Source organism: Pseudophryne corroboree, chromosome 5 (genome assembly GCF_028390025.1).
Source record: "Pseudophryne corroboree isolate aPseCor3 chromosome 5, aPseCor3.hap2, whole genome shotgun sequence".
In the NCBI taxonomy this organism is placed as follows: Eukaryota; Metazoa; Chordata; class Amphibia; order Anura; family Myobatrachidae; genus Pseudophryne; species Pseudophryne corroboree.
In genome coordinates this window covers 101,226,016-101,241,898 of record NC_086448.1, presented here as the reverse complement: position 1 = coordinate 101,241,898, position 15,883 = coordinate 101,226,016, and the positions used below count along the sequence as shown (strand labels likewise).

Here is a 15,883-nt window from a genome sequence, read left to right as displayed (position 1 = left end):
TCCCGGCCAGCACGCTAAAGCTGCGCAGGTCGGGAGCTACTCTTGAAGTGCAAAGGCATCGCCATGTGCGATGCCTTTGCACTTCTGCAGGGGGGGGGCAGCACTGACATGCGGGGCGTCCCCCCGCATGTCTGAGTTCATGATCGTAGCTGTGCTAAATTTAGCACAGCTACGATCAACTCGGCATGACCCCCTGTGCACAACCGCCTTTCATTGCTCCCATTTCCTGCTTGACCCATTTCAGTCTGACTTTTGCCCTTCCATAGAAACTGTCCGCACTAAAGTCAGCCATGACCTCACTGCCATTCCCGAGGGCTACTACTACTCTGCTCATTCTCGTTGACCTCTCTGCTGCTTTTGACACAGTGGACCACTCTCTACTCCTGAAAATCCTTCACTCCCTTGGTCTGTGTGATACTGCCCTCTCCTGACTGTCCTTTCCGTCTCCTCTCACGACTCCACCTCCTCAACCAGTAGGTATCCCCAAGGTACAGTTCTTGGACCTTTGCTATTTATATGCCTTTATATGTCCTCTTTAGGTGAGCTCATCAGCTCTTTTGCCCTACAATATCAGCTCTATATTGATGACACTCCGAGCTACCTCTCCTCACTCATATCTGCAGCTGTTTCTCTGCTATCTCTTCCTGGATGTCGCTTTACTTAACTAAACAGGTCTAAGACTGAGATGATCATTCTCCCACCTCCTGCATAAGTTCACCTCCCACAATTTCATTATCTATTGACAGCACCACCATCTACTCTAGTCCCCTAGTGTCTTAAGACTTATCTTTGACTCCACCTTCTTCAAATCACACAGTCAGTACCTCTTGCAGTCCTGCAGTTTCCATCTCAGAAATTTCTCCAGGATCAGACCCTTTCTCACCCTTGAGGAAACGAATGCCATCATCCACTCACTTGCCATCTTCAAACTAGACTACTGTAACCTCTTTTCCAAATGTACTGCATCTGCCTTCCCTCTCCTACAGGCCCTACACTGGCTCCCCTTCCTCATTTAGAATAAATTCAAACTCTTCACACTCACAAAACCCTCACCCAATACTCTCCTACTTACATCTCTGACCTCATCTGCCTTCACACCCCTGCCCACCCTCTTAACCTCTCTCTGCAGGACATCATGGAGACCAAAGTATGGTGTAAACATAAAACACACACAGGAGCTACTGCAGCGACAACCCAAAGAGTGGCAGCACAATGCAACCTGCAAAGCACCACTGCCCTGTCATCAGTCAGATGTTCCTGACTTCCTGTTTAACACCTATCTACTAGTTCCAGAGCTCGGTCATTAAAAGTATTGATTTAGCCACATTGTAAGTCGGATACAGTCCTGTTATATATGCCATGTTTACATAGGCAAGTAGATACCTGCAAAGTATCAGAGCATTGTATGGTGTGACCATAAATCTGCAGCGGTCTTAAGAGTTTAACATTTGCGGATAATCTGTGTCACTTTCAGGAACCTTTCATTGTTAGGCAATGGCTTTAGAACCCTCCCCGGACTGATGAGCAGTAGACGTTTACTTGATTTACAACACCGGTCTTACATTACTAAAACGGGAGCTGTTTTACAGGGATGTAGTTATGTGACCGGTGGTCGGGAGACCGCCGGTCACTATACCGACGCCGGGATCCAGAGCGCTTACCAGCACGACAGTCGGCATGCTGACTAACAAGGACTATTCCCACTCGTGGGTGTCCACGACAGCCATAGAGTGGAAATAGAACCTGTGGCGAGCACAGCAAGCCACTCAGCCCGCTGCGTGGCGAGCACAGCGAGCCCGCAAGGGGCTTCGTTTCGCTCGCCCCCCTGCCGGCAATCTAAAGATTGGGAATCCGGGGTCAGTATGCTGATTCCGCCGATCACCCGAACCCAACCTGTTTTACATGCGCTTTCTTTATGTTTATTTATTTTATTTATTTTTTATATATATATATATATATATATATATATATATATATATATATATATATATATATACATACACACACACTTTTTAAATATACATGAAATGAATGAAATTCTAGTTTTTGATAAGATTTAAATGATTTTTAATCATCCACAACAGAGTGCAAGCAATCTATGAATGTACCTTCAGCCTTAGTGTTGCACTACATTACTGCACAAAACTTAATACAAGGTAAGTTCCGCAAGTACCATCTTGTGGGTTGTATTCCTCACACACTTATTCCTGCAACTCTCTCATTCTGATGGCCCTATTACTAATTGGGTATATTACCTCCAATTTTGGCCTTTGACTGACATCCCTAACTAAACCTTTGTCCCTCCCCCTCGTATACAACTACAGGTTGAGTATCCCTTATCCAAAATGCTTGGGACCAGAAGTATTTTGGATATCGGATTTTTCCGTATTTTGGAATAATTGCATTCCATAATGAGATATCATGGCGATGGGACCCAGGTCTAAGCACAGAATACATTTATGTTTCATATACACCTTATACACACAGCCTGAAGGTCATTTAATACAATATTTTTAATGACTTTGTGTATTAAACAAAGTTTGCGTACATTGAGCCATCAGAAAATAGGATTTTAGTACCTACCGGTAAATCCTTTTCTCCTAGTCCGTAGAGGATGCTGGGGACTCCAAAAGGACCATGGGGTATAGACGGGATCCACAGGAGACATGGGCACACTATAAGACTTTGAATGGGTGTGAACTGGCTTCTCCCTCTATACCCCTCCTCCAGACCTCAGTTATAGGAACTGTGCCCAGGGAGACAGACATTTTCGAGGAAAAGGATTTTTGTTAACCAAGGGTGAGATACACACCAGCTCACACCACAACACACCGTACAACATGGCTTTTAATCAATACCAGTTAACAGCATGAACTAAAAACAGCAACAAGCTAAACATAACCGATACACAACCTCTGTAACGGAAGCAATAACTATCAAACTACTGCAAAAAACAGTCCGCACTGGGACGGGCGCCCAGCATCCTCTACGGACTAGGAGAAAAGGATTTACCGGTAGGTATTAAAATCCTATTTTCTCTTACGTCCTAGAGAATGCTGGGGACTCCAAAAGGACCATGGGGTCTATACCAAAGCTCCAGACCAGGCGTGAGAGTGCAGACGACTCTGCAGCACCAATTGAGCAAACATGAGGTCCTCATCAGCCAGGGTATCAAACTTGTAGAACTTGGCAAAAGTGTTTGAACCCGACCACGTAGCTGCTCTGCAAAGTTGAAGCGCCGAGACTCCACGGGCAGCCGCCCAAGATGAGCCCACCTTCCTGATAGAATGGGCTTTTACTGACTTCGGCAACGGGAATCCAGCCGTAGAATGAGCATGCCGAATCGTATTACAGATCCAGTGAGCAATAGTCTGCTTGGAAGCAGGAGCCCCAATTTTGTTGGGAGCATATAGGACAAACAGAGCCTCTGATTTCCTAACTTGAGCCGTTCTGGCGACATAAATTTTCAAAGCTCTGACTACATCGAGAGATTTGGAAACAGCCAAGGCATCCGTAGCCACAGGCACCACAATAGGTTGGTTTATGTGAAACGAAGAAACCACCTTCCGCAAAAATTGTTGAAGAGTTCTCAATTCCGCTCTATCCACATGGAAAATCAAATAGGGGCTTTTGTGAGACAAAGCCGCCAATTCCGACACCCGCCTTGCGGACGCCAAGGCCAAAAGCATGACCACTTTCCAAGTGAGAAATTTCAACTCAACCTTTCGCAAAGGTTCAAACCAGTGAGACATAAGAAATTGCAACACCACCTCAAGATCTCATGGTGCCACGGGTGGCACAAACGGAGGATGGATGTGCAGTACTCCCTTCACGAAAGTCTGAACCTCTGGAAGGGTGGCCAATTCTTTTTGAAAGAAAATAGACAAAACCGAAATCTGCACTTTAATGGAACCTAATTTCAGGCCTGCATCCACACCTGCCTGCAAAAAATGGAGGAAACGGCCCAGCTGAAACTCCTCCGTAGGAGCCTTCTTGGCTTCACACCAAGACACATACTTTCTCCAAATACGGTGATAATGCTTCGACGTGACCTCCTTTCTAGCCTTAAGGAGAGTGGGAATGACTTCCCCGGGAATACCCTTTCGAGTTAGGATTTGGCACTCAACCTCCACGCCGTCAAACGCAACCGCAGTAAGTCCTGGAAGACGCACGGCCCCTGCAGTAACATCCTCTCTGAGAGGAAGAGGCCAGGGATCTTCTATGAGCAATTCCTGAAGATCCGGATACCAGGCCCTCCGTGGCCAATCTGGAAACAATGAGTATCGTCTGAACCCTTGTTCTTCTTACGATCCTTATCACTTTTGGAATGAGTGGAAGTGGAGGGAACACATATACCGACTGAAACACCCACGGAGTCACCAGGGCGTCCACTGCACTGGCTTGAGGGACCCTCGACCTGGAACAATATCTCTGAAGCTTCTTGTTGAGGCGAGACGCCATCATGTCTATTTGAGGAATTCCCCCAACGACTTGTCACTTCTGCAAAAACCTCTTGATGAAGACCCCACTCTCCTGGATGGAAATCGTATCTGCTGAGGAAATCTGCTTCCCAGTTGTCCACGCCCGGAAGGAAGACCGCTGACAGAGCGCTTACATGTTTTTCCGCCCAGCTGAGAACTTTTGTGGCCTCCGCCATTGCCGCTCTGCTCCTTGTTCTGCCCTGGCGGTTTATGTACACCACCACTGTTACATTGTCCGACTGAATCAGGACAGGTAGACCTCGAAGAAAGTGTTCCGCTTGTAGAAGGCCGTAGTAGATGGCTCTTAATTCCAGAACGTTTATGTGCAGACAAGCTTCCTGGCTTGACCATTTTCCCTGGAAATTTTTTCCCTGTGTGACTGCTCCCCAGCCTCGGAGACTTGCATCCGTGGTCACCAGGACCCAATCCTGGATCCCGAACCTGCGTCCCTCTAGGAGGTGAGAACTTTGAAGCCACCACAGGAGATATTCTAGTCCTGGAAGATAGACTTATTTTCCGGTGCATGTACAGGTGAGACCACTTGTCCAACAGGTCCCACTGAAATACCCAGGCATGAAACCTGCCAAACGGAATGGCTGCGTAAGCTGCAACCATCTTCCCCAGCACCAGAGTGCAGTGATGGATCGACACTCTCGCTGGTATCAGAAGCTCCTTGACCATGGTCTGGATTTCCAGAGCTTTTTCCACTGGGAGAAACACTCTCTGCAATTCCGTGTCCAGGATCATGCCCAAGAAAGACAGCCGAGTTGTCGGAATCAACTGTGACTTTGGCAAGTCCAGAATCCAACCATGTTGTTGCAGAACTGTCAGGGAGAGTGCCACGTTTCTTAACAACTGCTCCTTTGATCTCGCCTTTATCAGGAGATCGTCCAAGTACGGGATAATTGTGACACCCTGCTTGCGCAGGAGTACCATCATTTCCGCCATTACTTTGGTGAAGACCCTCGGGGCCGTGGAAAGACCAAACGGCAACGTCTGAAATTGGTAATGACAATCCTGAACCGCAAACCTCAGGAAAGCTTGATGTGGAGGATATATTGGGACATGTAAGTAGGCATCCTTTATGTCTACAGACGCCATAAAATCCCCCCCCCCCCTTCCAGACTGGAGATCACTGCTCGAAGAGATTCCATCTTGAACTTGAAAGTTTTCAAATACAGATTGAAAACGTCCAGCTTCGGTACGACAACTAGGCTCGAATAAAACCCGTCTCCCCGTTGAGACGGGTGTACCGTGACAATGACACGCTGTTGACACAGCTTTTGTATCGCAGCACGCACTACTTCCCTTTCTGGGATAGAAACTGGCAGGGCTGATTTGAAAAATCGGTGGGGGGGGGGGGGGGGCACTTCCTGAAACTCCAGTTTGTACCCTTGGGACACTATGTCTAACACCCAAGGATCCAGGCCCGAGTGCAACCAGACCTGACTGAAGAGTCGGAGACGCGCCCCCACCGGTACGGACTCCCGTAGAGGAGCCCCAGCGTCATGCGGTGGACTTGGCAGAAGCCGGGGAGGACTTCTGCTCCTGGGAGCCTGGCACAGCAGGCAACCTTTTTCCTCTTCCTCTACCTTTAGAGGCAAGGAAGGACAACCCTCTTCCCTTTTTGTATTTATTAGGCCGAAAGGACTGCATCTGATAATGCGGCATCTTTTTCTGTTGTGCAGGAACATAAGGAAGAAAGGATGACTTACCCGCTGTAGCTGTAGACACCAGATCAGCGAGGCTGTCACCAAACAAGACCCCACCTTTATAAGGGAGCGCTTCCATAGCTTTCTTAGAGTCGGCATCCGCATTCCATTGATGAATCCACAGCGCTCTCCTGTCCGAGACTGCCATGGCATTGGCCCTTGATCCCAAGAGGCCAATATCCCTTGCCGCATCCTTTAGGTAAGCCGCAGCGTCCCTGATATAACCGAGAGTCAAAAGAATGCTATCCCTATCCAGGGAATCCATGTCTGATGCCAAATTATCTGCCCACTTGCCAATAGCACTACTCACCCATGCAGACGCCACGGCAGGTCTGAGCAGCGGACCCTAGTGACATAAATGGATTTTAAGGTCGTTTCCTGCTTACGATCCGCAGGGTCCTTTAGGGCAGCAGTGTCAGGAGACGGAAGCGCCACCTTCTTGGACAATCGTGACTGAGCTTTGTCCACATTGGGAGATGCCTGCCACTTTTCCCTGTCGTCAGAGGGGAAAGGATATGCCATTAGAATTCTCTTGGGAATCTGCCACCTTTTGTCAGGAGATTCCCAAGCTTTTTCACAAAGAGTGTTCAGCTTATGAGAGGGGGGAAACATCACCTCAGGCTTTTTTCCCTTATACAAACAAACCCTTGTATCAGGAACAGTAGGTACTTCTGAAATATGTAAAACGTCTTTAATTGGCAAAATCATGTACTGAATACTCTTAACCAGTTTTGGATTTAAACTGGCCTCACTATAGTCGACACTGGAATCAGAGTCCGTGTCGGTATCAGTATCCGCCATCTGGGTAAATGAATGCTTTTGTGACCCTGAGGGGGCCTGTACCTGAGACAAGGCATCCTCCATGGATTTTCTCCACGTTTGTGTCTGAGAATCAGATTTATCCAGCCTTTTAGTCAATAACGCCACATTTGCATTCAATGTACTCAACATATCCACCCAATCAGCAGTCGGCGGTGCCGACAGTCACTCCCAGCGCCTTATCTGACCCCACTGCAACTTCCTGCGGGGATAGCATTCAGCCTCAGACATGTCGACACACACGTACCGACACACACAAACACACTGGCTACAGGGGACAGACCCACAGGAAAGCCTATTAGAGAAACACAGAGGGAGTTTACCAGCTCACAACCCAGCGCCTATCCCAGTACTGAGAGCAAATACACAGTGCCCCAGACCTGTTTGCGCCGTTATTAAAGGGTGAATCGCACCAAATTACTGTGCCCCCCCCCGTTTTGCTCCCTGTTACTTGTGCAGAAGAGTGGAGGGTCCGGGCCAGCGTCTCTGTTCCTGTGAAGAGAAAATGGCGCTGGTAAGCTGTGAGGGCTAAGCCACACCCCCTCACCAGCGCGCTGTAGTCCCGCTCAAATGTTAAATATTTATACTGGCGGGGGGCTATATTTAGTGCCTAGGCACTTCTAATATATATATTCTGTCCAGTGCTGAAACCTCCAGTAATCATGCTGCCCAGGGCGCCCCCCCTGCACCCTGTAAGTGCCGCCCGAAGTGTGTGTGGGAGCATGGCGCGCAGCGCGACCGCTGTGCGGTACCTCATTACTGCAGTCTTCTGCCGTCACTGAAGTCTTCTGATCATCTTTATACTGACCCGGCTTCTTTCTTCTGGCTCTGTGAGGGGGTGACGGCGCGGCTCCGGGAACAAGCAGCTAGGTGCACCAAGTGATCGAACCCTCTGGAGCTAATGGTGTCCAGTAGCCTAAGAATCAGAGCCTTTGAACTAAGAAGAAGTAGGTCTGACTTCTCTCCCCTCAGTCCCACGAAGCAGGGAGCCTGTAGACAGCAGGTCTCCCTGAAAATAAAAAACCTAACAAAGTATTTTTAGAGAGACTCAGGAGAGCTCCCCTAGTGTGTGTCCAGTCTCTCTGGGCACAGAATCTAACTGAGGTCTGGAGGAGGGGCATAGAGGGAGGAGCCAGTTCACACCCATTCAAAGTCTTATAGTGTGCCCATGTCTCCTGCGGTTCCCGTCTATACACCATGGTCCTTTTGGAGTCCCCAGCATCCTCTAGGACGTGAGAGAAAACAAAGGTTTCACTATCTCACTCAAAAAAATTCCATATTACAGAATATTCCGTATTTCGGAATATTTGGATATGGGATATTCAACCTGTAATGGGATCTTTCTTCTGATCTGTGGAAGAGTACTGGTAATGGCATCTAAGTTTTAGGTGGAGGGCATGCTCGCCTTAAACCATTGTGGTTACTGTGGAATGATCAAAATGTTATGCTATCAGAACACCAAATTACCCCACCCAAGTAAAGGCTTGTCCATCTGTTGCAGACCATCCCTTCCTCTCCCCCCTTTCTAGTCCGTCGCTCACTGGAACTCTTAGTGCCACTCTTGCATGATTCAGGGCCAATGGGGGGAACGGTTCTGACATCATATCCAGGTGTCTTATAACACATATATGCTATAGCAGCTTCTGAGTGGTAATAAAAGTGATCTTTACTGAAATTATATATACTGTACAAAATCATACATCTGAATAATACGTTAGTCCACTGTGCATTCAGCAGGAATCTGTAGTTTATGTTTCACATTTTGAGGTGTTGCGTTATAAAGGCTCCGCAGTCTCTCCTGAGCAGTTTCATGGATCTCCTGCTCGGCCTGTTCATCCAACGATTTGCGGATGAAGTGGGTAAGCTCCGATATTCCCTGATCTGCGGCTACAGAGATTGGCAGAATGTGCTTGAAGTTGATCTGACGATCCGGCACCAGCTCTTCTGGCAGCAAGTGCAGATATTCTGAAAAACACATTATTTTGTTCATATGAGTAAGTCTAAGGCAATCAGCATAAACACGGATCCTATTTTCATACACGATCTCCGGACAAAGGGATATTTAATTTTTTATTTTTTTTTATTTTTAAGCATACCTAATGTTATGCTAGCCAAACCCCCACTATCGTACACCTCTTACTGAAAAAGCTATTAAACACACAGAAAAAGTCACGTGTATCTAGATCAGTATAGCAAAGCAATGAACATGATAAAGTTATTCTACATACAAAGCAGTGAGAGATTCCCAGCAGTCTGTAGCTGGCTGGCGCAGCAGGCACTCAGAGCGATACTCAGCTGTCTGTAGCTGGCTGGTGTAGCAGGCTGTGAGAGCGATACTCAGCTGTCTGTAGCTGGCTGGTGCAGCAGGCAGTGAGAGATTCTCAGCAGTCTGTAGCTGGCTGATGCAGCAGGCAGTTAGAGTGATACTCAGTGGTCTGCAGCTGACTGGTACAGCAACCAATGAGAGCAATACTCAGCAGTCTGTAGCTGGCTGGTGTAGCAGGCAGTGAGAGAGAATCTCAGCAGTCTGTAGCTGGCTGGTGCAGCAGGCAGCAAGTGTGATACTCCGCTGTATGTAGCTGGCTGGTACAGCAGACAGAGATTCTCAGCGCTCTGGTGCAGCAGACAGTGAGAGCGATACTCAGCTGTCTGTAGCTGGCTGGTGCAGCAGGCAGTGAGAGATTCTCAGCAGTCTGTAGCTGGCTGATGCAGCAGGCAGTGAGAGTGATACTCAGTGGTCTGCAGCTGACTGGTACAGCAACCAATGAGAGCAATACTCAGCAGTCTGTAGCTGGCTGGTGTAGCAGGCAGTGAGAGAGAATCCCAGCAGTCTGTAGCTGGCTGGTGCAGCAGGCAGCAAGTGTGATACTCAGCTGTATGTAGCTGGCTGGTACAGCAGACAGATTCTCAGCGCTCTGGCGCAGCAGACAGTGAGAGCGACACTCAGCAGTCTGTAGCTATTTGGTACAGCAGTAATCGATACTCAATACCTAGCGGTCTGTAGCTGGCTGGTGTAACAGGCAGTGAGAATGAGAATTTCAGTGCTCAGATGAGGCACATTGATAATTAACACTGGTTTACTGAAAATACACTCTTAATAAAAAGACCAACCTTTATGCTCAGGAGATGAATTGGTTTTACTGAGAATATTATCACTATTTTTCTCTAGTATCCATAAGGGATATTGGGGGAATCTAGTACGTTGGGATATAGACGGGGTCACTCAGGAGAGGATGCACACTCTGAAGCTCCAGAGTTTTCTTCAGTTTATTTCAAAACGTTGTTATTTTCGGTATGCAATTTGGGCAACAGCATACCTGCGCCGTGGGAGTTAAGGGGGTTAGGGGTCGGTCACCGGCCTCTGTAAGGTGTCGGAGCCGCTTCCCCGCTGCAGGACCACCATCCTGAGAGGTTGTTGTACAGCGGGGTGCTGCGCCTTAGCGGTCACAATCGCAGCAAGCCACACACGCCTAACAATAGCCTGAAGGTGACAACAGTGGTGAGTACAGACCCGCTATAGCCCCCCTGTGTACACTGGCAGCGGTGGTTAAAACTAGCACTTGCTGTGATATTTTTACACTCCTAGGGGAACTTTGCCAGTATAAATATAACTGAAACTCCGGCACCATTACAGCTCTGAGCTGCAGAGTGGGCATCCTCTCCTGAGGGCACTTTTTTCTAAACTGCCTGTGGGAGGGGGCATAGAGGGGAGGAGCCATCACACCCAGTGAAGAAATTTAAAGTGCACCGGCTCCTTTGGACCCCGTCTATACCCCATCGTACTAAGTCTCCCCAATATCCCTTATGGATGCTAGAGAAAATGAAGTTATTGCATTTTGAAATAACGCTGTAACATAACAAAATGTGGAAAAACTGAAGCGCTGTGAATACTTTCCGGATGCACTGTACGTACTGATCACAAGTCTGGTGCGGGTTTTGGGCCCAGACAGAGAAAAAAGTGCATATTAAAATTTTAGTTTCTTTATTCTCTTTCAGGTATATTGCAACTGGACATATACGGATACAAAATTGGGGCTATTGCTCCTTTTTTGTAAATTAGGAAGCACTTAGCCTACCCATGCTTGACATATTTCCAGTACAAGTAACAGAGTGGGCACCAAAAACACGGATACTTATAAATTGCTCTTAGAAACATTAGGTGGTCAGGAAGTCATTAGCAAATGTGTCTAAATGAACATTATCTTCTAAAGTGTGTTCTAGTTTTGTAATATGCACCTTACAGACCCCAAAATAATAAGAATTTACTTACCGATAATTCTATTTCTCGGAGTCCGTAGTGGATGCTGGGGTTCCTGAAAGGACCATGGGGAATAGCGGCTCCGCAGGAGACAGGGCACAAAAAGTAAAGCTTTAGGATCAGGTGGTGTGCACTGGCTCCTCCCCCTATGACCCTCCTCCAAGCCTCAGTTAGGTACTGTGCCCGGACGAGCGTACACAATAAGGAAGGATTTATGAATCCCGGGTAAGACTCATACCAGCCACACCAATCACACTGTACAACCTGTGATCTGAACCCAGTTAACAGTATGATAACAGCGGAGCCTCTGAAAGGATGGCTCACAACAATAATAACCCGATTTTTGTAACTATGTACAAGTAATGCAGATAATCCGCACTTGGGATGGGCGCCCAGCATCCACTACGGACTCCGAGAAATAGAATTATCGGTAAGTAAATTCTTATTTTCTCTATCGTCCTAGTGGATGCTGGGGTTCCTGAAAGGACCATGGGGATTATACCAAAGCTCCCAAACGGGCGGGAGAGTGCGGATGACTCTGCAGCACCGAATGAGAGAACTCCAGGTCCTCCTTAGCCAGGGTATCAAATTTGTAGGATTTTACAAACGTGTTTGCCCCTGACTAAATAGCCGCTCGGCAAAGTTGTAAAGCCGAGACCCCTCGGGCAGCCGCCCAAGATGAGCCCACCTTCCTTGTGGAATGGGCATTTACATATTTTGGCTGTGGCAGGCCTGCCACAGAATGTGCAAGCTGAATTGTATTACACATCCAACTAGCAAAAGTCTGCTTAAAAGCAAGAGCACCCAGTCTGTTGGGTGCATACAGGATAACAGCAAGTCAGTTTTCCTGACTCCAGCCGTCCTGGAACCTATATTTTCAGGGCCCTGACCACATCTAGCAACTTGGAGTCCTCCAAGTCCCTAGTAGGCGCAAGACACCACAATAAGCTGGTTCAGGTGAAACACTGACACCACCTTAGGGAGAGAACTGGGGACGAGTCCGCAGCTCTGCCCTGTCCGAATGGACAAACAGATATGGGCTTTTTTGAGAAAAAAACCACCAATTTGACACTCGCCTGGTCCAGGCCAGGTCCAAGAGCATGTTCACTTTTCATGTGAGATGCTTCAAATCCACAGATTTGACTGGTTTTAAACCAATGTGTTTTGAGGAATCCCAGAACTACGTTGAGATCCCACAGTGCCACTGGAGGCACAAAAGGGGGTTGTATATGCAATACTCCCTTGACAAACTTCTGGACTTCAGGAACTGAAGCCAATTCTTTCTGGAAGAAAAATCGACAGGGCCGAAATTTGAACCTTAATGGACCCCAATTTGAGGCCCATAGACACTCCTGTTTGCAAGAAATGCAGGAATCGACCGAGTTGAAATTTCTTCGTGGGGCCTTCCTGGCCTCACACCACGCAACATATTTTCGCCACATGTGGTGATAATGTTGTGCGGTCACCTCCTTTCTGGCTTTGACCAGGGTAGGAATGACCTCTTCCTGAATGCCTTTTCCCTTAGGATCCGGCGTTCCACCGCCATGCCGTCAAACGCAGCTGCGGTAAGTCTTGGAACAGACATGGTACTTGCTGAAACAAGTCCCTTCTTAGCGGCAGAGGCCATAAGTCCTCTGTGAGCATCTCTTGAAGTTCCGGGTACCAAGTCCTTCTTGGCCAATCCGGAGCCATGAGTATAGTTCTTACTCCTCTACGTCTTATAATTCTCAGTACCTTAGGTATGAAAAGCAGAGGATGGAACACATACACCGACTGGTACACCCACGGTGTTACCAGAACGTCCACAGCTATTGCCTGAGGGTCTCTTAACCTGGCGCAATACCTGTCCCGTTTTTTGTTCAGACGGGACGCCATCATGTCCACCTTTGGTAATTCCCAATGGTTTACAATTATGTGGAAAACTTCCCCATGAAGTTCCCACTCTGCCGGGTGGAGGTCGTGCCTACTGAGGAAGTCTGCTTCCCAGTTTCCATTCCCGGAATGAAACACTGCTGACAGTGCTATCACATGATTTTCCGCCCAGCGAAAAGTCCTTGCAGTTTTTGCCACTGCCCTCCTGCTTCTTGTGCCGCCCTGTCTATTTACGTGGGCGACTGCCGTGATGTTTTATCCCACTGGATCAATACCGGCTGACCTTGAAGCAGAGGTCTTGCTAAGCTTAGAGCATTATAAATTTACCCTTAGCTATATTTATGTGGAGAAAAATCTCCAGACTTGATCACACTCCCTGGAAATTTTTTCCTTGTGTGACTGCTCCCCAGCCTCTCGGGCTGGCCTCCGTGGTCACCAACATCCAAAACTGAATGCCGAATCTGCGGCCCTCTAGAAGATGAGCACTCTCTAACCACCACAGGAGAGACACCCTTGTCCTTGGATATAGGGTTATCCGCTGATGCATCTGAAGATGCGATCCGGACCATTTGTCCAGCAGATCCCACTGAAAAGTTCTTGCATGAAATCTGCCGACTGGAATTGCTTCGAAGGAAGTCACCATTTTTTTACCATGGCCCTTGTGCAATGATGCACTGATTTTAGGAGGTTCCTGACTAGCTCGGATAACTCCCTGGCTTTCTCTTCCGGGAGAAAGACCTTTTTCTGGACTGTGTCCAGAATCATCCCTAAGCACAGGAGACTTGTTGTCGGGATCAGCTGCGATTTTGGAATATTTAGAATCCACCCCTGCTGTTGTAACAGTATCCGAGATAGTGCTACTCCGACCTCCAACTGTTCCCTGGACTTTGCCCTTATCAGGAGATCGTCCAAGTAAGGGATAATTAAGACGCCTTTTCTTCGAAGAAGAACCATCATTTCGGCCATTACCTTGGTAAAGACCCGGGGTGCCGTAGACAATCCAAACGGCAGCGTCTGAAACTGATAGTGACAGTTCTGTACCACGAACCTGAGGTACCCTTAGTGATCAGGGCAAATTTGGGACATGGAGGTAAGCATCCCTGATGTCTCGGGACACCAGATAGTCCCCTTCTTCCCGGTTCGTTATCACTGCTCTGAGTGACTCCATCTTGATTTGAACCTTTGTAAGTGTTCAAATTTTTTTAGATTTAGAATAGGTCTCACCTAGCCTTCTGGCTTCAGTACCACAATATAGTGTGGAATAATACCCCTTTTCTTGTTGTAGGAGGGGTAATTTAATTATCACCTGCTGGGAATACAGCTCGTGAATTTTTTCCCATACTGCCTCCTTGTCGGAGGGAGACCTTGGTAAAGCAGACTTCAGGAGCCTGCGCAGGGGAAACGTCTCGACATTCCAAACTGTACCCCTGGGATACTACTTGTAGGATCCAGGGGTCCTGTACGGTCTCAGCGTCATGCTGAGAGCTTGTCAGAAGCGGTGGAACGCTTCTGTTCCTGGGAATGGGCTGCCTGCTGCAGTCTTCTTCCCTTTCCTCTATCCCTGGGCAGATATGACTCTTATAGGGACGAAAGGACTGAAGCTGAAAAGACGGTGTCTTTTTCTGCAGAGATGTGACTTAGGGTAAAAACGGTGGATTTTCCAGCAGTTGCCGTGGCCACCAGGTCCGATGGACCGACCCCAAATAACTCCTCTTCCTTTATACGGCAATACACCTTTGTGCCGTTTGGAATCTGCATCACCTGACCACTGTCGTGTCCATAAACATCTTCTGGCAGATATGGACATCGCACTTACTCTTGATGCCAGAGTGCAAATATCCCTCTGTGCATCTCGCATATATAGAAATACATCCTTTAAATGCTCTATAGTCAATAAAATACTGTCCCTGTCAAGGGTATCAATATTTTTAGTCAGGGAATCCGACCAAGCCACCCCAGCTCTGCACATCCAGGCTGAGGCGATCGCTGGTCGCAGTATAACACCAGTATGTGTGTATATACTTTTTATGATATTTTTCCAGCCTCCTGTCAGCTGGTTCCTTGAGGACGGCCCTATCTATAGACGGTACCGCCACTTGTTCTGATAAGCGTGTGAGCGCCTTATCCACCCTAAGGGGTGTTTCCCAACGCGCCCTAACTTCTGGCGGGAAAGGGTATACCGCCCATATTTTCTATCGGGGGGAACCCACGCATCATCACACACTTCATTTAATTTATCTGATTCAGGAAAAACTACGGTAGTTTTTTCACATCCCACATAATACCCTCTTTTGTGGTACTTGTAGTATCAGAAATATGTAACACCTCCTTCATTGCCCTTAACGTGTGGCCCTAATAAGGAATACGTTTGTTTATTCACCGTCGACACTGGATTCAGTGTCCCTGTCTGTGTCTGTGTCGACCGACTAAAGTAAACGGGCGTTTTAAAACCCCTGACGGTGTTTTTGAGACGTCTGGACAGGTACTAATTGTTTGTCGGCCGTCTCATGTCGTCAACCGACCTTGGCGCGTGTTGACATTATCACGTAATTCCCTAAATAAGCCATCCATTCCGGTGTCGACTCCCTAGAGAGTGACATCACCATTACAGGCAATTGCTCCGCCTCCTCACCAACATCGTCCTCATACATGTCGACACACACGTACCGACACACAGCACATACACAGGGAATGCTCTGATAGAGGACAGGACCCACTAGCCCTTTGGAGAGACAGAGGGA

At 47.8% G+C, this 15,883-nt stretch overlaps 1 protein-coding gene across 1 annotated transcript in view; it reads right to left on the bottom strand.

Annotated features, from left to right (window-relative positions):
- Positions 1–8,653: 8,653 nt before the first annotated feature.
- The window catches only part of GTPBP10 (GTP binding protein 10), a 62,527-nt gene continuing 55,297 nt past the window's right edge, over positions 8,654–15,883 (bottom strand). Inside the window, exon 10 of the mRNA XM_063921512.1 lies at positions 8,654–8,977. Coding sequence (XP_063777582.1) covers positions 8,727–8,977 — 251 coding nt within the window. The 3' untranslated portion in view covers positions 8,654–8,726. The remainder of the gene's footprint in view (positions 8,978–15,883) is intronic.